The following is a 27,977-nucleotide window of genomic DNA, read 5'->3' on the forward strand; positions in this document are numbered from 1 at the left end:
CTAAAAAAGGGTTTCAAAACATCCTCCAGCAAGCTCCAAGTTGAAATATATTCTGCTCTCTAAACCTAACTTGGCTAGTTCTCATAAGACTCTTGTAGCACCAATAAAAACAGTTAGCCATAGATATTATCCAGTAGCTGCAATTCAACACATTACAGTTCATGTGATATAATGTCAGGGCCAGGAACCAGGAGTGGGTGAGTTGTAAGAAGGGGAGGGGAAAGGGAATTGGGGGAGGATTTTTTAATGGGGGGATACCAGGAAACGGGATAATATTTAAAATGTAAATTTAAAAAATCCCAATTTAAACACACAGGCGTGCAATAGCACGTGCGCGCGTGCGCGCACACACACACACACACACACACACACACACACACACACATACACACTCATCATTCCTAATGTGGGCCAAAATGAATGATATTAGTGACTTAACATGCCTTGTTTTTTTTTTTTTCTGAAATGAGGCACTCTGCAAAATAATGAGGTGGAAGACATGAGAAGAGAAGTCATTTCCATGATACACTCAGCAAAAACAATGTCAGCAGAGGGATGCACTGTATTATTCCAAGAATCCACTTGGTGAAGCCAGTAAGACACTCCATTAATTTTCAGGGGGTTATCTTAGTGCAAGGAAGGCAAAGGAGTCTAATTTTTATTTTTAAATGCTTACATATTTAACTTTTTATTACTAAAGACTTTAATTAGAAAACAATAAAACTGGAGACTGTCCTTCTGTCCTAGGAGTAGATGGGGCCAGAGGTGCTCTGAGTTAGCTGCCATAGAGAAGATCGGAGGACTTGGTTCCTAGATAATTCCGGAAGTGACATCCCGAGGTACCTTTCCATACCATAGAGCTGGAAGGGGTTGTTTTCAGGGGTCCAGGAACTCCTATACCTAGAAAGGAAAGCTAGCCGTGACCAACTGGGAGGGGGACCAGGGCATGTGGCTGGATTAGAACTGGCCACAAAGGTCATATCTGGCCTGGTCTCCTGACCTCCTGACTCCAGTGTCTGAGTATCTGCTGCGACCCCTGCCAGCATCCACGATGCATGCAAGAGAAAGAGTGCTGTGTGAAGGCTTCGCAGCAGAAGAGAGGCCCAGAAGTGGAGCTTCAGGAAGAAGCTTGATCCCCAGGGCCACTGGAGTCTGAGGACCAGTAAATGGAGAGCCATGAGAATCCAGGTAAGTTGGATTCTGTGGTCCCTCAACCAACACCAATGCTTTCCCACCAGGCCACAGAACCATCTTTCATGACTCCGGGGTGCCTGGATTCCTGCCCCTTGTCCTCCAAGAGCCCTACACTCCCATCATAGAATGATAGGCTGGTGTTTTAGGTTCCTAAGTGTTCTTTCAATAGGAACATTGAGATCCTTGGAGCCCTGTTTTGTCTCATGTCTTCAGCTAGCTGTTTTTGAGCTCCCTTTTTGTGCCCCATATCATGCTCGGGTTCCAAGGGTACCATGCTTCGTGGTACCCCTTTTTTTTTTCACATGGGTGGGCCTCCAAACCCTGGGTCTGGAAGTTGTAGTGAATGAGGGAAGGACTGGGAAGGGGACTCTGAGGTCACACGATAAGATTTGGAAAAGGTGGGCTGGACTATCTATGTTTTTATTCACTTTTAAATGTTGGCAACATGGTTTCTCTCTCTCTCTCCCCCTCCCCCTCCCCCTCCTCCTCCCCGCCCCTTTCCCTCTCCCTCTCCCCCTTCCCCTCCTTCCTTCCCTCCCTCCCTCCCTCCCTCCCTCCCTCCCTCCCTCCCTCCCTCCCTCCCACCACCAAAAAATCATAAGTGAGTCTAAAACTATAGGAGATAGCAATGGATGGTAGAGAAACAGTTGAATGGAGACTATGAAAGACTTATGTTTAATGTGAGACACAGGACTCTGCTATCCATCACTGGGGAATAAAAATTTTTAGGGGGCACACTCTTAGACTAGGTTGCGAGCATTAGTGAAATTTCATTTTTGAAGACTCACATCTCTCACACTGACACTCAGCCTGAGAGAAGCCTATTTCACATCCCTGTTGATCCAGTCAGCTCCAGAATATAAGCTCTAGGAAAGAACTCGAGCAACACTGACAGAAAACAGGACTGACAAGTACCTGCTCAGGCTCTTTCAGTGTGAGTCAAGATCTAGGCAGGGTGAAGAGACCATCTTGCAATGCAGGGAAAGGGGAGAGAAAACATAAAATCCCCCCCCCCCAAAGGCAATGATAACCATTCATTTGGCAATTCCACTGGGATCTAATACTTGTAAATTTTGTCCTGCCTGTCTCACGTGACCCCTAAGAAGCAAATGACCATTTTTTTAAGGTGCTTCTCTGCCATTCAGTATTCCTCAGGTGAGAATTCTTTGTTTGGTTCTGAGCCCCATTTTTTAATGGGGTTATTTGATTTTCTGGAGTCCACCATCTTGAGTTCTTTATATATATTGGATATTAGTCCCCTATCTGATTTAGGAGAGGTAAAGATCCTTTCCCAATCTGTTGGTGGCCTTTTTGTCTTATTGGCGGTGTCTTTTGCCTTGCAGAAGCTTAAAGTTTCATGAGGTTCCATTTGTCAATTAACGATCTTACAGCAAAAGCCATTGCTGTTCTATTCAGGAATTTTTCCCCTGTGCCCATATCTTCAAGGCATTTCCCCACTTTCTTCTCTATAAGTTTCAGTGTTTCTGGTTTTATGTGGAGTTCCTTGATCCACTTAGATCTGACCTTAGTACAAGGAGATAGAAATGGATCAATTCACATTCTTCTACATGATAACAACCAGTTGTGCCAGCATAATTTGTTGAAAATGCTGTCTTTCTTCCACTGGATGGTTTTAGCTCCCTTGTCAAAGATCAAGTGACCAGAGGTGTGTGGGTTCATTTCTGGGTCTTCAATTTTATTCCATTGGACTACTTGTCTGTCACTATACCAGTACCATGCAGTTTTTATCACAATTGCTCTGTAGTAAAGCTTTATGTCAGGCATGGTGATTCCACCAGAGGTTCTTTTATCCTTGAGAAGAGTTTTTGCTATCCTAGGTTTTTTGTTGCTCCAGATGAATTTGCAGATTGCTCTTTCTAATTGGTTGAAGAATTGAGTTGGAATTTTGATGGGGATTGCATTGAATCTGTAGATTGCTTTTGGTAAGATAGCCATTTTTACAGTGTTGATCCTGCCAATCCATGAGCATGGGAGATCTTTCCATTTTCTGAGATCTTCTGGTTTAGAGGCAAACAGTATATAAACTGAGCCCCTACTTTGGTTCAAAGACAAGGATGGGCAGACATATCCTGTGCCTAGTGCAAGGATCATGATCCTGTTAGTCACTCACCAGTAGAATTGATTTTCTTTAGTCAACTCCTTGTACTTGTACAAGGCTTCACTAATGTCCTGAGGCATTCTCTTCAGGTCAGTCATCACCTGATCATGTTGCATGTTGAGCATGAATGTCCTAATTTTGATTCAGTGGGAGGGCATGGCCCAAGGAGCAAATAATCCCATGAACTATGGATACAAGGATCATGTTAATTCAAGCTGAATAATGGACTACCCCAACACATATATACCAGGACATTGCTCCATGTTACCAGTTCCACTTGGAGCTTATTAAACTTATTACTCTTTGCCTGGGGTCAGTAGAGGCAGGGAAGTAAAGGCAGGGATTTGACCTACTTTATCTCCCCGAAGGGGCATGAAAGAATAGACTAGCACTCCAAGAACCTTCCAGGAACCTGTGCTGTAGTCCTGGGTCCACCTACATATCTGTTTGTAGACAAGGAATTGTCAATCCTTGCTTCTATTGCTACATAAACTCCCAAAGGACATAATCAGTACCTACAGGATACTACATTTCCAGTGTGCACCTAAGGTGAGCACAGAGCTCATATGCTGTGCTGCTCAAAGTGAGGCTCCCTCTGTCTTCACTATTTTTGGCTGGAAACTGTGTCAAGCAAAATCTCAGGCCCCAGCATACCACACAGACACTCCAGCTCTTAAGTGGAACACACACACACACACACACACACACACACACACTGACACCCCCCCCATAATCAAACACAATCAGAATGCCAAATGAACACACATTATCTGATAGTATAGTGAATAGAATGTGATAAAAGCAGTGATGAACTATGGCCAATCCAGTTATACTGAGAGACAGTATGTGGGACCAGGCCCCTCCAGCTGTTGACATTACCAGTTGAACACAAATTATTTCCAGGTCAACTGCAAACATGATTGGCCATAAACACAGTGTACTTTGCATCTCCCCAAAACTTATACCTGTATAGGATTCTTACATTGCAGGATTAGGGCTCACACACTACAACCCTAAAGCCCAGACTGTAATTCATACCACAGGCTCTGATTTACCTTTGGAGAAATCAAATTGCCTGAGTCCCATTTCACTCCTATCTGAACTTGAAGTTCTGTGTCGAAAATCCATTCAGCAAAATGAATTTGGATGTGTGGACAGCCTGGTGTTTTAGCCTCCTGTGATATGAGGGAAACTGAGGTTAACAGAGAGGGCCCAAGACAGTCAGCAAAGAACTGGGCATAATGACTACCTGTTGTTCAAATCCTTGTTAGTGTAATTGGCTAGGATTCCCTGGAGTTCGTCTCTCTCATTTTTGATCCCTTTGAGCTTCTCCATCCTCTTGATTCTCTGATCCTGCTTATTGGTGGTGGAGGGTTGGGGTGATGCCTTTCCAACAGACCATGTAGGTTGATAAACACTATTAAACTCATAGAGATAATAGGGCAGGGAATGGTGACAACATGCTTTTCCTTTTCTTTGGGTCTCTTGTGAGATTATTCATTTGTTGTGTTTTCTTGGGTATGTTTACACTTATTCTGTTTGAATTTTGCTTCTAGTATCCTCTGTAGTGTTGGATTAGTGGAAAGATATTGTTTGAATTGGTTTTTGTTGCAGAATATCTTAGTTTCTCCAACTATGGTCATAAAGAGTTTTCTGGGTATAGTAGCCAGGGCTGGCATTTGTATTCTCTTAGAGTTTGCAAGACATTTGTCCAAGATCTTCTAGATATTATCATTTCTGGTGACAAGTCTGATGTAATTCTCATAGGTCTTCCTTTGTATGTTATTTGACTTTTTTTCCCTTAGAGCTTGTAATATTTTCTTTTTTTATTCTGTACATTTATACTTTTGTTTAATATGTGACAGGATGATTTTCTGTATTGGTCGAATCGATTTGGTGTGTTGTAGGTTTCTTGTAAACTTAAGACCATCTCTGTCTTTAGGTTAAGGACTTTTAAAAATGATATTGTTGAAGATGTTTTCTGGGTCTTTGAATTGTTAAGTCTCACCCACTTCTTTTTCTATTATTCTTAGTTTTGTTCTTTTTATTGTGTCCTGTATTTGCTAGATGTTTTGAGTTAGGAGTTTTTTACTCTTTGTATTTTCTTTGAGTGACTTTGTAATATCATTTATGGTATTTCCTTTGCCTGTAATTCTCTTTTCTAAGTTCTTTTGGTGAGGCTTGTATCTGTAGATCCTGATCTATTTTGTAGATTGTCCTTCTCCAGGGTTGCCCCATTTGTGATTTTTATAACTTTATTTTTACTTTTTCTTTATTGATTTTCTTATGTATTTCCATTCCAAATGTTATCCTCCTTCTCAGTTTCCCCTCCAAAAACCCCATCCCCTCCACTTCTAGCGTTGCCTTTATGTATGAGGGTGCTCCTATACCCCCTCCTCCCCTCACTCCTGCCTCAGTGCCCTAGCATTGCCCAACCCTGGATCATCATGCCTGTACAGGACCAAGGGCATTCCCTCCCATTGATGCCAGATAAGGCATTCTTCTGCTACGTATCCAGCTGGAACTCTGGATATCCCCTCATGTACTATGTGCTTGGTGGTTTAGTGCATGTGAATTTTGCAAGGCTCTGTTTGGTTGAATTTGTTGTTCTCCTTATGGAGTTGCAATCCCCTTCTGTTCCTTCAGTCCTTGTCCTAACTTCACAATCTGGGTCCCCTTGCTCGGTCTCATGTTTGGCTGCATGCATAGCATTTCAAGAGAGACCAAATACCAAAGTTGCAGTTATGAAGTAGCATTTCAATAATTACATGGTATGGGGGGGGAGTATCACCAAAACATGAAGAAGTACATAAAAGATTTGCTGCAGCATTAGGAAGGTTGAGGACCATTGCTACATACTGATATACTGAATCGTCTCCTGATTACCCATAATCCTAACTTGATACAAATGTTATCTATCAATGTTACACTGTGTTTAGGGAAAAGCAACAAAAATATTCCTGCACCTGTGGGGAAAAAAAAGGAGAGAGAGAAGAGAGAGAGAGAAACTTGCCAGGTTCCTGACAGCATCAGATTTCTTGACATCAGCAATAGTGACTGGGTTTGGTGTCTCCAGATGGAATGGATCCCAAGTTGGGGCAGTCTCTAGATGGCCTTTCCTTCAAGCTCTGCTCCTCTCTTTATCCCTGCATTTACTTTTGAGAGAAGGAATTCTGGATTAATACTTTTGAGATGGTTGGGTGGCTACATCCTTCGAAGGTTTCCATGCTTATCCAATAAATATGGTCTGTATAGTTCCTACTTCTTCTTTGTTTGGTATTCGGCTAATGTCCTTCATGTTGGGTTCTGGGAATCTCTTGGGTCCCTGGCATCTGAGACTTTATAGTGGTTACACACAGTTCCCCCTCCCCAGTGGCTACAGACCTCCTTTCAAATGACTTTCACTCTGTACTTCTTCCCGGTCTCCTCCCATGTCTGAACCAGAACCCCCTTTACCTCCTACTCTTCTCTCCATCCCAGATCCTTCTCTCCTCCTACTTCCAAACATTCTTTTCTTCCCCCTTCTGAGTAGAACTGTAGCATTCACACTTTGGTGTGATCTTCCTTCTTCTTCGGTTTCCCATAGTCTGTTAGTTGTATCGTGAGGATTCCATGCATTTTTTGAACAATTTCCACTTATCAATAACTACATACCATCTATATCCTTTTGTGACTAGGATACCACACTCAGGATGATATTTCAACTTCCAAACATTGGCCTTTGACTTTCATGAAGTAATGTTTTTAAAGCTGAGTAGTACTTCTGTACAATGTACCATATTTTCTGTATCCATTCCTCTGTTGAGGGACATCTGGGTTGTTTTCGCATCTGGTCATTATAAGGTTGCTATGAAAGTAGTGGTGCATGTGTCCTTTTAATATATTGTAGAATCTTTTGGGTGTATGTACCATGGTGGTATAACTGTATTTGTGTTAGAACTATTTCCAACTTTCTCAGGAATTGCCAGATTGATCTCCAAAGTGGTTTTTCCAACTTGCTGTCCCAGCATGAATGGAGGAATGTTCTTCTTTCTTCACATTCTTGCCAGAATCCCCTGTCAGCTGACTTTTGTTCTTTGCCCATCTGAGTGCTGTGAAGTGGAATTTTAGGTTCATTTTGATTTGCATTTCCCTGATGACTAAAGATATTGAACATTTCTTTAAGTACATCTCAACCATTCAAGATTCCTCAGTTGAGAATTTTCTGTTTAGGCTGTACCCCATTCTTTAATAGGGTTATTAAGATCTCTGGAGTGTAACTTCTTGAGTTCTTGGTATTTTTTGGATATTAGCCCTCTATCAGACGTAGGGTTGGTACAGATGTTTTCCCAATATGTGTGTGCAATTTTGTCCTTTAGACAGCATCCTTTGCCTTACAAAGCTTTTCAATTTTATGGGGTCCCATTTGACAATGTTTTTTATCTTACAGCATGAGCCATTGGTGTCCTGTACAGCAACATTTCCCCTTTGCCAATATGTTTGAGGTTCTCTACTGTTCTCTCTTGTATTAGATCCAGTGTATCTTGTTTTATGTGGAGGTCCTTGAGTGACTTGGACTTGAGCTTTGTACAAGGAGATAAGAATAGATCAATTTGCATTCTTCTATATGCATACTGCCAGTTGAACAAGGACCAATTGTTGAAAATGCTGTCTTTTATCCACTGGATGGTTTTGGCTCCTTTGACAAAGATCAAGTACCATATGAGTGTAGGTCCATTTCTAGGTCTTCAATTCCATTCCATCGGTCTACTTGTCTCTCTATACCAGTACCATGCCATTTTTATCACTATTGCCCTGTGGTATATTTTGAGATCAGGGATGGTGATTTCCCCAGCCATTCTTTTATTGTTAAGAATAGTTTTTTCTATACTGTGGTTTCTGTTATTCCAGATAAATTTGAGAATTGCTTTTTCTATCTCTGTGAGGAAATGAGTTAGAATTGTGATGGGGATTGCATTGAATCCGTAGATTATTTTGGTGAGATGGACCTTTTTTACTATATTAATCCTGCTCATTAATGACCATGGGAGATCTTTCCATATTCTATGGTCTTCTTTGATTTCTTTGTTCAGAGACTTAATGTTCTTGTCATTCAGATCTTTCCCTTGATTTGTTAGAGTCACACCAAGATATTGTTTGTGACTATTGTGAAGTATGTTGTTTTTTAAAATTTCTTCCTCAACCTAATTACCCTTTGAGTAGAGGAAAGTTCCTGGATTTTTTGAGTTAATTTTATATCCATTGACTTTGCTGAAGTGGTTTATCATCTGTAGGAGTTCTCTCCTGGATTTTTTTGGGCTCACTTATGTGTAATATCCCATACTCCTCAAATTGTAGTGTCTTGAATTCCTCCCTCCCAATTTGTATCACTTTGATCTGCTTTTTTTGCCTGATTGCTCTGGGTAAAATGTCAAGAACTATGTTGAATACATAGAGGAAGAGGGGGAAGTCTTTCCTTGTCTCTGATTTTAAGGGGACGGCTTCAAATTTTTATCCATATATTTTGATGTTGGCAACTGGATTGCTCTATGTTGCTCTTATTATATTCAGATATAGACCGTGATTTCTGATCCCTCCAGTGCATTGAACTTGAAGTTGTATTGTATTTTGTCAAACACTTTTTCAGCATCTGATGAGATTATTCAATATATTTTAAGTTATTTTATATAGTGGATTACATTGATGGATTTCCATATATTGAATCATTCCTGCATCCGTGGGATGAAACAGCATCTAAAGAGATGATCAAGTAATACTTTCTTAAATTTATTACATAGTATATTACTTTGATGAATTCCAAAACATTGAATCATTCTTACATCCTATGCATGATGCCTATTAGATCATGGTGAATGATCATTTGCATGTGTTATTAGATTCAGTTTCCAAGAAGTTATTGAGTATTTTTGCATCAATATTTGTTATGGTTTTTATATGCTCAGCCCACTGAGTGGCAATATAAGAAGGTGTGGCCAAGTTGGAGTATAGGGTGTGGTCAAGACCCTCACCCTAGCTGCCTGGACATTAATGTTCTATTAGCAGCCTTCACATGAACACGTAGGAATTTCAGCTTCTCCTGTACCATGCCTTTCGGGATTCGTCCATGTGGCCACCTTGTTAGTACTTGACTGATCCTCTTAACCTGTAAGGCATCCCCATTGAATTGTAGGAGAAGCTGCAGTGCAGCCAGACTTGGAGGAGTCCCAAAACCCTCCTGGTACAACTAGTCATGGAGTTTGTTCAGCAGCCATCCGTCTGCAGGAGTCAGGGTGTTATTCAGAGTCACACCTCTTATCTAAAGCTTTGGAGAACCACCTGTCTGAGGGCCAGAAGCTCTTGTGGGTATCGGCTGATGCAGAGTTAGAAACAGCTCTATAAGTACTCAGCCTGATACACAGAGTCCTAAGAGGAGAAACAGCAAATACAGAGGTCTGAAGGAAAGGACAAAGTACCCAAAAAATGAGTATCCAAGGCTGTATCCTCAGATTAGAAAAGAGAACAGAAAAAATGGAGAGGGAACCCAGTAAGTGGCAATGGGGAGAATGGAGGCCAGGTGTTCCTGGTGGTCATGAACTGCAGAGAGTTCACAGCAAATTTTAATGTGGATTATGAAAGTAGAAAATGTTCCCTTTGTTTTATTACATTCACCTTGTTTGGGCAGATAATCCATGCAGGAAGGCTGAGCAAGTGCTAAGAAAGAAAGTTGATCTCAGAGAAACAGGAGGACTGGGGTTCTCTAGTGTAGTATACTGTAGTGTGGTGTGGGGCAGTGTGTTGTGGTGAAGTGTAGTGTTTACTCGTGTAGTGTTTGCTGCTTGGTATACATGAGGCCCTGGGCTCCCTCTCCAGTTTAGCCCACTTAGAGAAGCTGAAGTTAGAATATCAGTTGGCAGATTTTAGGAGGGTGATGGTGGCCTGGGAGATGCAATCTCAGCTAACAAGGGATTACCTCTTCTATAGAAATAGAGTAGATGAGATAGTTCTTGTAGAGACCTGAGTAGAAGGAAGGAGATGGGGATTGTTAGATAACAGATGTCAAATTACAATAAGAACAAAGAAATTAATTCTAGTACTTAACATTGTAGAAGGGAAAGTTCAGTTCCCAGAAACATATTATATTTGATGGAGAATTAAAGTAAAAAGAGTTCCAAGCCTCCAAATGAGAAGATCTGACAGGGTGGGCAAATGAAAAGACGCTTCAGAAAAAGCATCTTAGGAGAGAAACAGTTTGTTTAGCTTACAGTTTCATGTGACTGCCCAGCATTGCAGGAAGTCGTGACAGCTGGTGCTTGAGAGTACTGGTCACATCACTCTGACCTTCCAATGCAGAGACAAATGAACACAGATATGCGCACTAGCTCGCTTGAGTGCTTACTTGTGTTCAGCTCAATTCTCCACCTTTATGTATTCGGGGCCTCTTCCTTGTCTAGGGAATATTGCCTCTGAGAGTGGGCTGTGGTTTTTGATATCAATTAATTTGACTAGGAGAACTAACCCCAAAGATATGTCCACAGGCCACCCAGGGAAATATCCCGTGTTGAGACTCTCCTCCCAGATTGACTCCAGGTTGTTTCCAACTGACAATTAAAGCTAACCCTCCCAAACTTGGTTACAGCAAGTCCTTGTTTAAGAAAAACATTTCTATACTACAGGTGAGCTGTTCCTTCGAAATAAACCAGAAACTAGGTAAGAGGTTTTATATTCTGACTATTTTGGTGAAAGTATTTTAAAACCCAACCCCCAGATTCTCCATAATCCATAATTTGTTTGCAAAAGAGTTATTTAGCCATGTTAAAGCTATCTGATGAGATGAATATTTTCAGGGTTGTATGGCAATGGTCATTATACCTAGGAGAAGAAAATTAAAGAATGTGGAACAGCTTCTACCACAATACCAACCAACAAGAAAACATTAGGTCAAAATGAAAATGGGAGTTGAAAGCTCCCAATGAAAAGAAATGATAAATGATTTGATAGTTGTACATTGTGTTCTTATATTGAATCTTCACAAAGGATAAAGTTGCATGTCAATTGAAAATCTTTAACATTGCCAACAAACTTGCTAGACAAACACCAAAGTGATCTTGGTTAAAACATATTTTCCTATATCCAGTGCAGATATATAAAGAAGACATGTTCCCATAGTGGACAGCCAAAGTTGATCTCAGAGAAAAAGGAGGACTGGGGTTATCTAGTGTAGTATACTGTAGTGTGGTGTGGTGCGGTGTGCTGTGGTGAAGTGTAGTGTATTGTCCTGTAGTGTTTGCTGCTTGGTGTGCCTGAGGCCCTGGGCTCCCTCTCCAGTTTATCCCACTTAGAGAAGCTGAAATTAGAATATCAGTTGCCAGATTTTAGCCAGATTTTAGGTGTGGGAAACCAACTGGGCAGACCAAATGCAGACATGGTAGATTGTATGTATCCTAAGCCCACTGTCTGGTATTGACCTGGATTGAAATGCAATTACACTACTTAGGGTGTGGAAGAATGTAGCCTTGGGCATGGGAGATGGAAGCTGGGGTTCCCTGACACCTTGGAGTCCATTTGACATTGAAAACCACAGGCAAGAGTAGAGAATGGAGGTTCTGAATTCCATGGGCCTATGTTAAGGAGTCTGGGGACATGGACCCAGGAAATCCTGGACATCCAGACAGTGCTGAGTTGCAGGGAGTTTATAGCAGGTTAGAGCCTGCTGGCCTGCAAGGAGACCAGGCCAAGGGGTTCTCAGAATCTTGGACATGCAGGTACTGCTAGAAGTCACAGAGGAGCTGAGCATGGAGGAGGTCAGCTGGCTGAGAACTAGCCCTGAAACAGGGAATGGGGAATTCTGTATTAGCTCAGAAGTGACTAGTCCAGGAGAATTAAGAGGCCTTCTGTTGGAGACTTAGATGGCATGGCTCTGTAGGCAAAGGCTTTTTCTTCGTATAACCCACAGTTGATTTGATGAGAGAGATAGTCCTTGGTTCTAAACTGTTTATTGATTGTTTTTCATGGAAATGAAAGCGTAACATGTCTTGAGGTTAGACTAGAAGTTAAGTACATTCTGAGGAAGGAATGTCCGGGAAGGGAAGCTTAGTGACTGAACCCTACCATCTTCTAGGTACCTCATTAGTAGGGGTAACCCTATTCTGTTCTAACTGACCACAGGCCATGTTCCTATATAGAGGTTTTGGTCCCATGAAAGAGGCCTGGTAGGAAGCAGGTGACCCTTTTGCCATCTACTGTGGGTCTGGGACTTCCAACCCACTCAACTTTACCAAATTACGGACATGGTGGTCTACTGTCCCAGGTCTTTGGGTTTTATTGATGTGAGGAGACACCAGGACCAAGGCCACTTTTCATTGGCACTGGCTTATAGGTTCAGAGGCTCAGTCCATTGATTTCAAGACAGGAAGCATGGCAGCATCTAGACAGACATTAGTTTGGAGAAGAAGCTAAGAGCTCTACATCTTATTCTGAAGGCACCAAGAAGACTGTCTTACTGGTGTTTAGTAGGAGGATCTTAAAGCTCACCCTCCACACTGACACACTGTTTCTAACAAGGCCACAACTCCTAAAGGTACCACTCCCATAATCAAGCATATTCAAGCCACCACAGTCCTCTGCAATCTCCCAAGATATTTACCTCACTCTGTCCTACTGTTTTCCTTTTTTCTCCTTCACAAATTATGTGTTCTATTATTTTCTTGAAATATCCTCCTATAACCCAACACTAGTGCATTACCTTCTCTGGATACTGCAGTTTAAATACACATCTCTAGACATTCAAAGTTACCATCCACATAAGACACATCATGTGGTATTTGTCTTTTTGGGTCTGGGTTATATCACTCAGAAAGATTATTCATGTCTCCATCCTTTAACCTGTAAATGTCATTTATATTGTCACAGTTCATTACCATTGTGTATATGAACCATATATTCATTATTCTTTCATCAGTTATATTTACGTCTGGGTTGTTTTGATGTCCTGCCTATTGTGAATAAATCAGTAAGGAACATGAGCACACCCAGGTCTCTGTTTTAGGATAATGCCTTTGGCTATATGCCCTGGAATAGTGTCTGAGTCTGTGTTCACTTGCTAGAAAGAAACAACAGGACCATGATAGGTCCTTTTAACGAGAGCATTTAAATGGGGGTCTTTTCAGAATTTTAGTACATTTTTGTCTTGACAGAATCATGCACAGGCAGACATGGTGTTGGAGAAGTAGCTGAGAGCTCTGTATCTGGATCTGCAGGAAGCAGGGATACTGGCCCTCAGCTGGGCTTTTGAAACTTTAAAGCCCACCCCCACAGAAGGCCACAGCTTCAAATTCGATCAAATAGTGCTATACCCTGTTGACCAAGTATTCAAATATATGAGCCTATAAGGGTTCTTCTCATTCACACCACCACAAATAGTACAGCTGGTTCATATAGAAGATCTATCTCTAGCAATGTTTTGCAGAACATTTCTCCTGTTTTTCATAGTGACTGTACAGGTGAATATATGTTCTCTTACCCCACACTCATGCCAACAGTTGTGGTCCTTAGTCTACTGGTAATAGCCATTCTGACTGCAGTAAGATACAAGGTTAAAACTATTTTAATTTGCATTTTCCTATGAGGAAGGATATTAAATATTTAAATACATATCTATGATCCATTTCTTTCTCTTCTTTTGAAGATTCTGTTCGGTTCGACAGAACATTAGAAGGGAGTGTGTTTGAGACTGGGACTCTCTAGTTACCCCTGCTGTCCCAGAATCTAGTACATAGACCAGGCTGTCCAGAGGCTCATGCAGTTCTTCTTGCCTCTGCCTTCTGACTGCTGGGATTACAGGTGTGTACTACCATGTACAGCCATAGAACATTTTGAAATGTTTAAATTTATAATGTTTTAATATTTAACAGGCAGGTTTCCTGGTGTTTGGTTTTAAACACCATCCGATTGTCTAGAAATGAACTCTCTGTCATATGTACACTTAGTAAAGATCCTCTCCCATCTTGTAGCTGATCTTTGCATTGATTAAGAGTTTCTTTTGCTTTCTTATTCACTGTTTTATTGCTAGGGCACTCCTTGACCAGGATAACGTATAAAGAAAATATTCAATTGGGGTTGGCCAACAATATAAAAGGGTGATCCAGGATTGTCAAGGTGGGGAACTTGGCAGTAGGCAGGCAGGCATGCATACAGGCATCATGGAACTAGAGGAGTAGATGAACTTGCATCTTATACATATAGAGGAGGCAGAGGAAAGAGATAGATAGATACAGATGGACAGACAAACAGAAAGACTGAGGCAGAGACAGAGACATTGTAGACTGAGATATAGAGAAAAAGAGAGAGAAACATAGTGAGATCAACAGAGACAGAGAGATAGTGACAAAGACAGGGACAAAGACAGAGGCAGGGATTGGCATGAGCTTTTGAAACCTCAATGCTAACCTCCATTGTCACAACTCCTCCAGCAAGTCCATATCTACTACTCCTTTGTAAAACAGTTCTATGAAGTAGGATTCAAACCTTCAATTATGAAATGACCTTTGAAGGTCATTTTAATCCCAATCACTTCATTTATAATTCAGAAGATTTTAATTACTCAGAGTGAATATTTTTGTTTCCTGGGATGTATTAGAGAAATACTGTTGTGTTTCTAATTTGTTTGTCCGACATGGTCATCCACAGGAGAGTACATTATGACTGTAGCTAAATTTTTGACTATAGAGATAGAGCATGGATACTTTTTCCATCCTGACATTGGGATCCACATAGTTTGACACATTATCCACATCAAAAGCTCAATTTTCTCTGGAGCTCTGGCTGGCTGGGCACTACTTATGAAGCCTAAACAACATAATACTTGAAGAGTCCCATTCCTGCCTGAAACTTCTAGTGTTACAGGACTATGTATGAACCACACATAAATGCAGAATGTCCTTATAATAGAAATAATTAGAGATGATGTTTTATCCATAACAATACACTAATTTTATTCAATAACATCTTAACGTGGGGAGTCAGTTTATAAAATATATAGACTTAGCAAAAAATACAAATTAGGTATAGTAACAAAAAAATAATGAATATATAATGAAACTTCAAATGAAAACACAGGAAAACCAAAGACCCAAAGAAATCAAAACTCTAACCAAAAACCAAACAAAATAATTAAGCTAAGCATTTTCTTGCTGCAGATGTTCAGCACAGACCCACAGCCTGTTGCTGGCCTTGGTGAAATAGTGCAAAGCAGTCACTGATGGTAATAATCTGTTGAAGATGAATATAGGCGTGCCTCATTGGGGTGGGTGTTCTGCTGATGGATTAGTCCTTCAAGGCTAACATGAGAGATGTTACAGATGATACCTCAAAGTTTTTCAAATTCACTTGACTGATCACTATGAAATAATTCTTGATGACCCAACAGGACCAGCCAAAATTGGCATTCTCAGAGTCCTGCTGTATGCCCAGCAGATCTTGATGTATCTCAGTACTTCTCTGAAGCCTTCCAAACAGGCAGTCTTGCTGGACCAGAGGCTAGACAAAATAAAGGCCTCATTACCCATAGCAAACCAAAATAGAAGAAAATGCAGCCCAAGATTGCCATGGTTACAAGGATTAGATGCAATGGTGGTTAATTTGCTTTGTACATTCAGTGCTCCTGGTGAACAGTTGTGTTGGAGCAAGATCTTGACCTGGTCTCTGATCTGTTTGAGCTTCTGCAGAATATTTCAGACCTATGGGAGGAAGAGAAAAAAGCCTGGTGAGATCTTGCCATGTCAGCGATCCAGGAAACATCAGCTTTACTCATCAGGATAATCCAGTATGACCTTTCATCTGAGATCTTTCCTGTATCGCCCATAGGAGAAGGGTCAGAGAGCACCTGGGCATGGATGTTTTTTTCAAATGTAAAATATTGCTTGACACTGAATTGTGAACTACACACTGTGCTGTAGTTAAAGTAAAACACCACATTTCTCCAATAGTCTAAATATTTTTTATATTGAAAAATAAGTGTACATCAGGGTCTGAATCTATTATTGAACAGAGGCAATCTAGGGAGCCTAGCAAACTTTGAAGTGAAGGCTCTTATTATTTCTGGAGTGCTGAATCCTTCCTTGGCTCTCCTTGTGAACCCCTATATCTGGGAATCCCCAGAGAAACCATCTCACAGGAAATTCATGCACACTGAAAGGATACTGTAATCAGCAAGAGTGTACTTCATGGAATTCTTCCCAAGGGTAAGCATTGAACTCTAAAGGGGATATTCATGAAGGAAAAACAAAAACAAAAACAAAAACAAAACCCAATAGCCCTGCTATGTGTATGGCTCCTTAGATACTGCCATCCTGTACCAGTACTTCATCTCAGAGACATGTAAAGGACGCTGCATCTTTTCAGCCAAGCCATGAGACACATGCACACACATATACATACACAATAAAATTGGAGCCTGCCCTTCTGTCCTAGGAGAGGACAGGCTCAAGCCCCTCTGGATGAGTTTCCATAGAGCAGAACAGAGCAGAGAATTATCCTAGATAATTCAGAAAGTGGCATCCTGAGGCACCTCTCCATACCATAGAGCCTAAAGATGTTGTGTTCAGGGGTCCAGGATCTCCTCTGCCTAGAGTGGCAAGCTAGAGGTGGCCGACTGGTATTGGGAAGAGAGGGCATGGCTGAAATCCAATTTCTTCAAAAGAGGGTAACTCCACAGAAAGTCTTGGAAATGATCACAGAAGTGTAAAACTGGATGAGACATAGGAGAGAGCCTGGATAAGGTGCAGGATGGTTACATAGGCTTGACTGTCTTTATGATTACACATTAGGGCATTCTGCCCATGATGCTTCATTCATCCTACCTGCTGCTGCGTAGTATAGTGGTCTTTGATCTTCTGGCTGCGTTCTTTACATAGTATTTTTGTTTCTATGTTGTATTCTGCCAATGCAATCTGATCCCTTAGCAGCTGTCTGTTCTCACTCCTCAACATCCTGACTTTGTGCTGGATGAGCTTAGATTCAATCAGGAGGTGGCAGTTCCTAAAGCTGAACCACAAACAAAACATGGTGATTCCAGGCAGTATCCATCCATCTTCCTCCCATTCCTCCAAGCACCATTCCTTCATCATGGGCCCTGATCCCCAGACAGCCCCAGACAAGTATCCAGATTGGCCATAGAGGGAGATCAAATCCAGAGGACTGCCACTTTCCAGAAGACCCAAGGTACTTTTGAAAACCCTGACAACCAACAGGGACTCATGTATCTCTCAGAAAAGAACATGGTGTCTATATGTGCTTATGAGTCTGTGGAATTAAAAAACCACCTGTAGGTATAGGGAAAAATTCTCTAGGAGTGAAGAGACCCAAGCATCACACTATCTTTCTATGTTTCTCCTGGAAACCCCATCTATGAATCTACTTTCAGAGCCCACGAGGCCCAAGATTGATTGATATCTCCATCATGGTGGAAACGTTTCGATCTTGAGGATACTTAGTTGGAAAGGACAGTGGCTTGAGGGGCTCCCAGACTCTTCACCCTTGGTCAAAATGAGTCTAAGATGTTAAAATCTTAGTGCCTTGTTTGAAGGAGGCAGGCTTCCTGTTTAGAGACTAAGAGTATAGAACCTAAGCCCCCACGTTAGTTCAAAGACAAGGATTGTCAGACATATCCTGGGCCTATTTCTTGGGTCATGACCCTGTTAGTCACTCACCAGTAGAACTGATTTTCTTTAGTCAACTCCTTACACTTGGATAAGGCCTCACTGATGTCCCTGGGCATTCTCTTCAGGTCAGTCATCACCTGGTCATGTTGCATCTCAAGCATATATGTCTCAAAGTTGATCCTGTGGGAGGGCATGGCCCAAGTAACAAATTGTCCCGTGAACTAAGGATACAAGGATCATTTCAATTCAAGGTGAATCATGCACTTCCCTACCACATATATGCTACTGGACCTAGCTCCTTGTTACCTGTTCAACTTGGTGCTTATTAAACTTATTACTCTTTACCTTGGGCCATTAAGCCCAGGGAAGAAAAGGCAGGGTGCTGATCTGCTTCAGCTCCCTGAAGGGGTTTGAAAGAATAGACTGACTCTCCCAGAACTTTCCAGGAATCTGTGTCAAAGGCCTGGGTCCACGCTAAATCTGTATGATTCTCCTCCTGGTTTCGACATGGAATAGTCAATCCTTGGCTCTATTGCTACATAAATTCCCAAAGGACATAATCATATCTACAGGGAAAAGTCTTTATAACACACCAGGAGATTCCAATGTGCATCCATGGTGAGCACAGAGGTCAAGTCCTCTGCTACTCAGAATGAACCTCCCTGGCTTCCTCACTGCTATTGCCTGGAAATGGAGTCAGGCAAAACCTGAGGATATATCACATGAAACACTCTCTAGATCTTAAGCTGCACACACAGGAACACACACACACACAGGAACACACACATCCACAAACACACACACAAGCTCACATGCATCCAGTATCTCTCTGAGTCTGTGTCTCTGTCTCTCTCTCTCTCTTTTACACACACACACACACACACACACACACACACACACACACACACACACACACACTTACACTCAATCAGAATGCCAAATAAATAAATTGATTTGGCTTTATCTGAGAGTATAATGAACAAAATTTGAGAAAAGCCATTATGAACTGCAGCTAACCCAGTCATACTGAGAGGCAGTATGTGGGACAGGCCTCTCCAGCTGTTGAGAGGACCAATTGTTCCCAAATTACTGCCTGGTCAATTATGGAAAGGATTGGCTATAAACAAACATTACCTAGCAACTCCCACAAACCAACACCTGTGTAAGCTTTTTAAATGGCAGGATGAGAGCTCACACATTACTACCTTCATCCCCAGACTGTGATTCATGCCACAGGCTCTGAATAACTTTTGGAGGAATCAAAATGTCTGTGACCCCATATCACTCCTATCTGAACTTGAAGTTCTGTGTCGACAATCCAATCAGCAAAATTGATTTGGATATGCAGACAGCCTGGAGTTGTAGCCACCTGTGGTATGAGGGAATCTGGGCTTAACAGGGATGGACCAAGATAGTCAGCAGAGATCTGGGCATAAAGACTACCTGTCATTTAAATCCTTGTTAGTGTAGTTGGCCAGGATTCCCTGAAGTTCGTCTCTGGCATTTTTTATGTTCTGGAGCTCTCTTTTGAGCTTCTCCAAACTCTTGCATCTCTTCTCCTGCTCATTGATGGTCGGGGGTTGGGGTGATGGCTCCCCAACAGACCCTGTAGGTAGAAAAACACTAGTAACCTTGTAGAGATAATAGGGCAGGGAAAGGGAAACCATGCTTTGTCCCACACAGAAGCCTGAGAAAGGGGAAAATCTAGAGACACCGAGAATCCCTTATAGTGCATCATAGGTATCTTCAAGCTGGGCTCCTCAGCTAGGTCCCTGTTCACAACCACCATCACTAAACATATGCCTGACTTCCTATTGTAATCACCCTAGCCCTGAAATGCATAAGCTGTGCCAGGCAAGAATAAATGGAGGGCATTGTCAGCTCATATCTGACAACAAAATCCGTACCTCTTAGCACACTAGCCAAAACTTTTCTAGTCTTCTTCAAATGCATGATGAGAGCTCATACACTACTATAGGAACCCCAGACTGTGAATCAGTCCACATCATATGTGTTCAATACCAAAGTGTCTGAGACCTTGATTCATAGGCAGGGGAATAGCCCTCTCTGTTCTTGGCATCACATGCTCATGTAACCTAGAGGAAACTATATTAAGATGAAGTGTATGAACACTCTATCCTGAGAACAACACTTTTCTATTCTCACAGAGCTTGCTCTTTGTGTAATTTTCCATTCAGGGGAAAATTAAGATCTCCCAGCAAAGCAACTGCAGGCTTGTCAATACCAGGCTGTCTGTAAAATTAATCATCAGACACTCTTGACTCTGGTTCTACCATTGAGGAATCTGAAGGATCCAGATCATAATCCCTATTCCTGGAAGGACCAGCTGAAGCCCACATCCTCTCGGCAGCTCCCCAAACCTTGCCCAGGACTCACTGTGCCTTCTCCATGACCAGTTGTTTCTTGCCCTTTCCCACCATGATGGGCGTCCAGACTCTCTCTGCCTTGGTCTGGTGTCTGTGTGTATTCTATTCTCTCTCCCAAATACCCTGAGGAGCATGGACAACATGCCTCCTTGGGAACCCATGAGGATCTGAAGGAATACCCCACAAGCCTCTCTGGTTACCACAACACTGGTGACATCACAGAAGATTCTAGGGTTCTCTTGGATAAAAGAGATTGTCTAGGGAAGTGAGTACTGATGATGTCATCTGGAACTTCCATGGCCTACGGGCTTACCAGCTTGCCCCATCTTGACCAGTTTCTGAGGTGCCCTTTCCTGGAGTCTCTCTTTTGCCCCTGTGCATACCTCTTGGCAACTTCTCCTTCCAAACCTAGAGATTTCTCTCTGCTTCACTACAAGTCCAGTGCTTTGAATGGGGAGAGTTTGTTAGTGCCATGGCATGGGTCGCTCATCTTTGTTAGGATCCTTTTATGAGGGAGATTCTTCTCCAATATAAATCTACTTCTGGGGTCCATTCATGTAACAAATAGTTGATTTACCCATGTGTCTCTGTTTCCCAGAGGCCAAAAAACTACTCCTGCCCCTTTACTTGTACAGGAGTTGGGTTATATATTTTAGTGTGCAACTGCCTTGAGAGGAGACATTGTTTCAATGTAGTTAGCCATGGGTTTTCACAAAATCTCTGATTTACAACCCCATTTCTTTGCAATGAAAACTCCCTTGTACTTGGCAATAGAAGAAGTCAGGTACAGGGGCAACATCAAATTGTAAAGTTTATGTCCCTTCTTCAAAAGCTAAAATCCCACATTCTCTCTATCTCCAAAACAACCAGACAAAATAGATATCTGTGAACAAAGGCCTACAGGGACATTGAATTTCTTCCTCATAGTCCCATTAGCTCTCACTTCTCCAGTTTCTACCTTTTTAAGTTCCCAGTTCTAGGCCTGAGACTGTTGGGGGTTTGAATATGATTCTGTATTCATAAGATATCCAACATTCAATTGGATGGATAGGGGATGAAAAGGCCTCGTGTCCAGTGAAACCTCAATCTGAATGGATCTATAATTTCAAAAGGGGCTCTCTTTGGCATTGATATCAGTGCCTTCTGCCTTCTTGACCTGGCTGTGCTGAGTGCATGGTAAAATGCCACCTAACCTCGCAGGTATAAGAGTGGAGAAATCATGCAAAAGCTTTCCAATTCGATTGTGTCGTCTTTGGCTACCACCTTTGATTATGGAACATCACTACAACAAGCCCCAAAGGTGTCTGGAGAGATGGTGGGGTACTAGGAAGTCCACTCTGTCTCTCTGTTAGTCGTATGAAGAGCCTTTATGGGGAACCAGAGAACATGGATAATGAAAAAGAAATAGTTATATTTTGGCTAGCTAATGATATCTGAGCTGGGAAAGCAATGGGGCAGGCATTACAATAAAATAGTATAGGGATGAATCCCTCCCTGTATTGGGTACAATAGGCCCAAAGTAAGAAGGAGGCCCATACACCTGTCCCTGAACTCTTCTGAGAGTTTTGTAGTGTTTCCGTTAAGGAACTCTCCTTTACTTGCATGAGACCAGAACTCTGAGGTCTGCATGCACCATGAAGTTTCCTATGTATTCATAAATCATTCAGTGTTTATTGACAGCTTTTGGCTATGAATGCTCCGCTATAGTTTGACACAATTGAAAGGGCGTGGTATAATTGTTGGTTAAGTGCCTTGAAGAGCTTTTCAGCTACTCTTTTAGAAGTTTCAGACTAGTGGATACGCCCATAGAAGTTTTCATTAAAAACAAGCTTGGACTCTTATCATCCTCCAGCAGGACACATATCAGTGATGTTAGTTTCCCACAATTGACCATAGTTTGGCCCCTCATATGTTCCCACTTCTGGCAGAAGTATCTGTCTTTACATGTATTTTCCTGAAAAACTGACATATTGCTTAGAGGAACTGAGCCAGGCTGTTAAGTCCAGTTATACCATACCTTGTTATGAGCAACTTAGAAAATTGTGTGGATGCCAGTCCTGTAGTCTGGTGAAGGTTTGTTTCCAGAAACCTGCCCGTATTTCTTGGCAGAGTGATCCTTCCCTCTGGTGTCCACCACCAAACATTGGTTTCAGCTACCCTTTTGATATTTTTACACTCCCCTTGTTTATACTATAGATTCTCAATCTGCAGTGGGTCACAGTATGTCACCAGAATGTCAGTAGAAACCACTGTTCTTTGTTTGTTTATTTGTTTGTTTCTTTCCAGACAGGGTTTCTCTATATTGCCTGGCTGTCCTGGAACTTACTCTGTAGACCAGGCTGGCCTCGAACTTAGAAATCTGCCTGCCTCTGCCTCCCAATTGCTGAGATTAAAGGCTCGAGCCACTATGCCAGGCTTCCACTGTTCTTCGGGACAATTTTTGGCCAGCCAACTCAGTGCCCTGATTACTTGTGTCCTCAATGGAGTAATTATCTGCTGAAGACCCTGTGTACCTGGTTCCAGGTTTAATAAAGATGTTCCATTCATGTAGAGCATTCCTCAGAATCTTTCATGGGATGTGGAGGTGTTCATTAGTTCTAGTCAGATCTGTATCTTCATGTTTCTTTTGTCATGCAATTATTAATGAGCTTCTGTGGGTCATCATCTGTCAAGATGGTGGCAGAATTGAAGACAATGTGTTTTTCAAACCAGACTCCAGGATAGTCCAAGAGTAGGCCCTTCACCCATGCATTGAACAGCCAGGGCTGTGGTGTTACTTTGAGAAGAAACTTAACTGCATGGGGTGATGTAAGTATAAGATGCTGACCCAGAGGTAACTTATCTGCTTCTCTCAGTAGAATAGTTGTAGACACCACAGCTCTTAGACAAGAGGACCAGCCTGAGGATAAAGGATTCAATATCTGGACAGGTTGCAAATATTTTGTGATTCCATGAGCCTCAAATATGTAGTTCCACACTTTTTGCAAATTGAATCATTTCTGCATTCCTTGCATGGTACCTAGTAGATCAACATGAACGATCATTGTGATGTGTTCTTAGATTCTATTTTCGAGAATTTTATTGAGCATTTTTACATCAATATTTGTTATGGTTTGTCTATGCTCAATCCACTGAATAGCACTCATAGACACTGTGGCCCTGTTGGAGTAGATGTGTCACTGTTGGTGTGGGCAAGACCCTAAGTAACCCTTACTACCTGGAAGTTAGTGTTTGATTAGCTGCCTTCAGATGACGATGTAGGAATCTCAGATTCTCCTGTACCATTCCCTCCTGGATGCCACCATGTTCCCACCTTGATCATTTGGGATTGAACCTCTGAATCTGTAAGCCATCCCTATTCAAATGGAAGGGGAAGCTACAGAGGAGCCTCAAGAACCTCTTGGTACAACTAGGCATGAAGTTTGTTTAGCTGAGTCAGAGTGTTGTTCACAGACATATCTACTATCTAAGCTCTGGAGAACCACCTGTCTTTGAGGGATAGAAGCTCCTGTGGGTATCAGGTGATGGAGAGTTAGAAACAGCTCTACTAAGTACTCAACCTGATACACAGAGTCATAAGAGGAGACACAGCTCATACACAGGTCTTAAGGGAAGGGCAAACTATCCAGAATCTGAGTACCCAAGGCTGTTTATTCAGATTAGACAAAACAACAGAAAAAAAAGGGGAGAACCTAGTAAGAGCCAATGGGGAGAATGTGGCCAGGTGCTCCTGGCGATCATGAACTCCTCTGAGATTTCCCACCAAATGTTAATGTGGATTATGAAAATAGAAAACGTTCACTTTGTTTTATTACATTTACCCTGTTAGAGTTGATAATCCATGCAGGGAGGCTGATAAAGCGCTAAGATTTCCACCATTCTTGAAAGCCACTACTCTTCTTTAGGTCCCCAGAAGGTGGAGATTAACAATGAGTTGAGCAAACAGCGTCCTTGAAACATTTGGAGATCTGCTTTGGGTGGCAGATCTTGGAAGCAGCAGACTCAACCAGGAATCAGGAGTTTCTTAAGTATACCTGTCTGTTTCCATGGCTTGTTTCCCTGTGAGGTAGAACAAATTTCAGGGCCAGCTCTGTGTACACAGGAAAATCCAAGAGGTAATTTTGATTTCTTTGTCAGAAATCACAGTAACTGTGTAGGCAGCATGACAGTTATGTGATAAATTGAACTGAGTGTATCATCAAGCCTGGTGCATGTCCTCGATCTGTTATTACTCTTTGTGTGATTCATTCAGCTTCCTAAACAGTCTCAGTTATCCTGGTTGCTTGGTGTCTTTGAAATAGGGAAGCCTGGCATAGACAGTGCCTGAAAAGCCCTGCATTTCCAGCCAAAGTCATCATCATCAAGGAAATGCAAATCTAAAGTACTCTGAGATCTTACAGCCCTCAGAATGGCTAAGGTCAAAAAACAAAGGGATATCTCATGCTGATGAAATTGTGAGCCAAGGAGAACACAGTTGCTGGTGGGAGTGCAAATTTGTACTACTATATTGGAAATCAACTTGATGGTTTCTCTGAAAATTGTAAATATTTCTACCTCAGGACCCAGTTGAACCATTCCTTGGCATATATGTAAATGATGCTCTACCAAACTACAAGGGCACTTGCACACCTCTCTTCATAGCAGTACCTGGATTGAAGGTGGGAGGCACTCTAGGAAGAATTAGAAACCTAGGACAATGGAAACCCCCAGGAAACTTGGAGGGTGGCTGTAGCTAAGACTCTTAGAAATGGGGGATGTGGAGTCTGAACTGGCCATCTCCTGTAACCAGGCAAGTCTTCCAATGGAGGGACTGAAACAACAACCCAGCCACCAAACGTTAGACCCACAATTTTTCCTGTTTTTAAGATGTTCAAGATAAAAGATGAGGTAGAATTTGTGGAAAGGGCCAAATAATGAATAGCCCAGTTGAGACCCATGCCATGAGAGGGAACCCCCACCCCCACATAATTAACGATATTCTTCTATACTTGCAGACAGGGGTCTAGCATAACTATCATCAGAGAGAGACTTCACCCAGCAGCTCTGGAAACAGATAAAGAGGCTTGGGGAATTTGTGGAAGAGGCAGAGGAAGGGTTGAAGTAGCCACAGTGGTCAAGGACACCACAAGATAATCTACAGATTCAACTAATCTGAGCCCATAGTAACTCATAGAGACTGAACTGTGAACCAGAGACTATGTAAGGGATGGACCTAGGTCCTCTCCACATATGTAACAGTTTCATAGCTGGGTCTTCATGTGGCACTCCTGAAGTGGGAGCAGAGACTGTCTCTGACTGTATTGCCTTCCTTGGCATCCCCTTCTCCTGACTGCAATGCTTCATCTAGCCTGAAAAGGGGAAGATGCACCTAGGCTGACTGCAACGTGATATGAGAAGACTGGTTGTTATTCCTAGGAGGCCTCCTCTTTTCTGAGGGGAAGGGCAGGAAGAGTGGCCTGCAGGGGGCCACTGGAAAGAGGGATTGTGAAGGGAGGAGGGTGAAGCTAAGATCTGCATATAAATAAATAACTGATTAAACATTAAAACATTAATAATAATTTTAAATCCTTACTTTTTCATAGTGATGAGAAGTTAATAAATCTAATGGTAATGAAACAACTTGACTATAACATAGCAAACATGTTCAATTCCATTAGAAGATGCCATTTTTTTAAGAAACATTCCCCCTAGATTCACACATTTCTTAAGTTGTTGTTTCTGTTGCTATTGATGTTTTTTGTTTTAAATTAGATATTTTTTTTATTTATATTTCATAGTTTTCCCTCTGAAAATCTCCTCTCACCCTCACCAATCCCCTGCTACCCAACCCACCCACTCCCACTCCTGGTCGTGGGATTCCTCCATACTGTGGCATAGAAAATTCAAAGGACCAAGGGCCTATCCTCTGATTGATGACTAACTAGGCCATTCCCTAATACATATATAGCTAGAGCCACAAGTTCTACCATGTGTTTTCTTTGATTGTTGGTATAGTTCCAAGGAGCTCTGAAGGTACTGGTTAGTTCATATTGATGTTCCTCCTATTGGGCTTCAGTCCCCTTAAGCTCCCTGGGTACTTCTCTGGCTCTTTCACTGGGGACCTTGTGCTCCATCCAATGCATGACTGTGAGCATCCACTTCTGTATTTGCCTGGCAGTGGCTGAGCCTCACAGAAGACAGCTATATCAGGCTCCTGTCAGCAGGCTCTTGTTGGCATCTGCCTAGTGACTGGGTTTGGTGATGGTTTATGGGGTGAGTCCCAGGAGGGGCAGTCTCTGGATGATCCTTCCTTCTGTCTCTGCTCCCAACTTTGTCTCTGTAACTCCCTGCATGGGCATTTTATTCCCCATTCTAAGGAGGAACGAAGTATCCACACTTTGGTCTTCCTTCTTCTTGAGGTTCATGTTTGTTGCAAATTGTATCTTGGGTATTCTAAGTTTCTGGCCAATATCCACTTATCAATGAGTACGTCTCATGGAAGCTTGTGTTGTTTTTAATGAGTTATTTTTTTATACTAGCTTTATCACTCATATAAAATTTACAGGATTTAAAAATCCTAACTTGTTCTGCTTCTCTGCATGGTCCACACTTCTGCTTCTAATTATCTCTGTTTTGCTTGACCTAGCAGCCTAGTTCTTCCCTTGGCCAGGGAGGTGGGTGCAGCAAGGAGTGGTTAAGAGCAGCTGTGGGCTCCAAATAGAGCAGCAGGTGCTGGAGCAGAGGTGGTGCTTCCACCATCTCTCCCTGACTGCAGTAGCCTGTGTTCAGCCCCACATCCCTGGAAGAGCTCATCCTTGCCATCCTTGTTAGCACTGCCTATGCTCCTCCCAGTGGCACCAGAGCACTGTGATTTCTTTGGCACTACTTCCTGGTAAGGTGGCATAGGCCTGGTTCCCACACTGGAGTCCTGAGCATAAGCAGCAAGAGCCCAGGTCTAGGATGAAGTTCAAGACCAAACAGACACTGAATATACCCTCAAGGGCTTCAACAATGAACAGCCTGCCTGTGCTTCCACAGCAAGCAGGAGGAAGAGGTGCCTTTGGTGAGTAGCAGTAGTACCCAGAGCAATGGATTGTCCCAGGAGGAGGGTTGGAGACAGAGTAGGAGCCTGGCTGTGCTGCTGTGAGGGAGGTTTATGAAGAGGCTGGAGGTAAAGAAAAATTAGTCAGACTCCTGGGAATATTTGAGCAGACTCAACACTGGAAGCCCAGAACACATGTTTATGTTCTAACAGTCACTGAACTATTGGAAGGCTGGGAAGACTCTGACTATAGGAAGGAAGAGAGAGTGGTTCAAAGGAGATGTAATCAAGGTTCTTCAGTGACATTAGCCTGTCCACACAGAGTATCTAGAAAACTAGAGCTGGGGTGTTCTCCAACCAATGGAGAGTCCAGGGTCCCTTCCCTCCCAGATAACAATGCCTTGTTTGTGAGTGCTGCACAGCCCTCTGGGGTGCCTTCCAGTATAAAGTAGAGAATGGAAGCCCCTCCCATTATGCCATGCATATGTCACAAGGAGAGGTTCCTTTCTCTTTTCTTCTAACACCTCTGAGTGCTGCTGGCAAACTGTGCATTTGCTAGGCAGGGATTTCAAATAATTTTCATGTATTTCATCTGCTTTCAAGTCTTTTAAACTAAATAA

At 42.3% G+C, this 27,977-nt stretch overlaps 1 protein-coding gene and 1 pseudogene across 1 annotated transcript in view; one reads left to right on the forward strand and one right to left on the reverse strand.

The window, feature by feature from the left end:
- Positions 1-957: 957 nt before the first annotated feature.
- LOC147001673 (uncharacterized) overlaps positions 958-27,977 on the reverse strand; it is a 129,182-nt gene continuing 102,162 nt past the window's right edge. The window contains exons 4-8 of the mRNA XM_085828846.1: positions 20,347-20,459; positions 19,393-19,555; positions 17,998-18,129; positions 17,149-17,332; positions 958-1,152 (exon numbers count right to left, since the gene is read on the reverse strand). Coding sequence (XP_085684972.1) covers positions 958-1,152; positions 17,149-17,332; positions 17,998-18,129; positions 19,393-19,555; positions 20,347-20,459 — 787 coding nt within the window. The remainder of the gene's footprint in view (positions 1,153-17,148; positions 17,333-17,997; positions 18,130-19,392; positions 19,556-20,346; positions 20,460-27,977) is intronic.
- On the forward strand, positions 21,038-27,809 carry LOC147001674 (diphosphoinositol polyphosphate phosphohydrolase NUDT4B pseudogene; annotated as a pseudogene).

The sequence above is a fragment of the Mus caroli genome, unplaced genomic scaffold (genome assembly GCF_978045245.1).
Source record: "Mus caroli unplaced genomic scaffold, Mus_caroli_1 scaffold_12, whole genome shotgun sequence".
Classification (NCBI taxonomy): domain Eukaryota; kingdom Metazoa; phylum Chordata; class Mammalia; order Rodentia; family Muridae; genus Mus; species Mus caroli.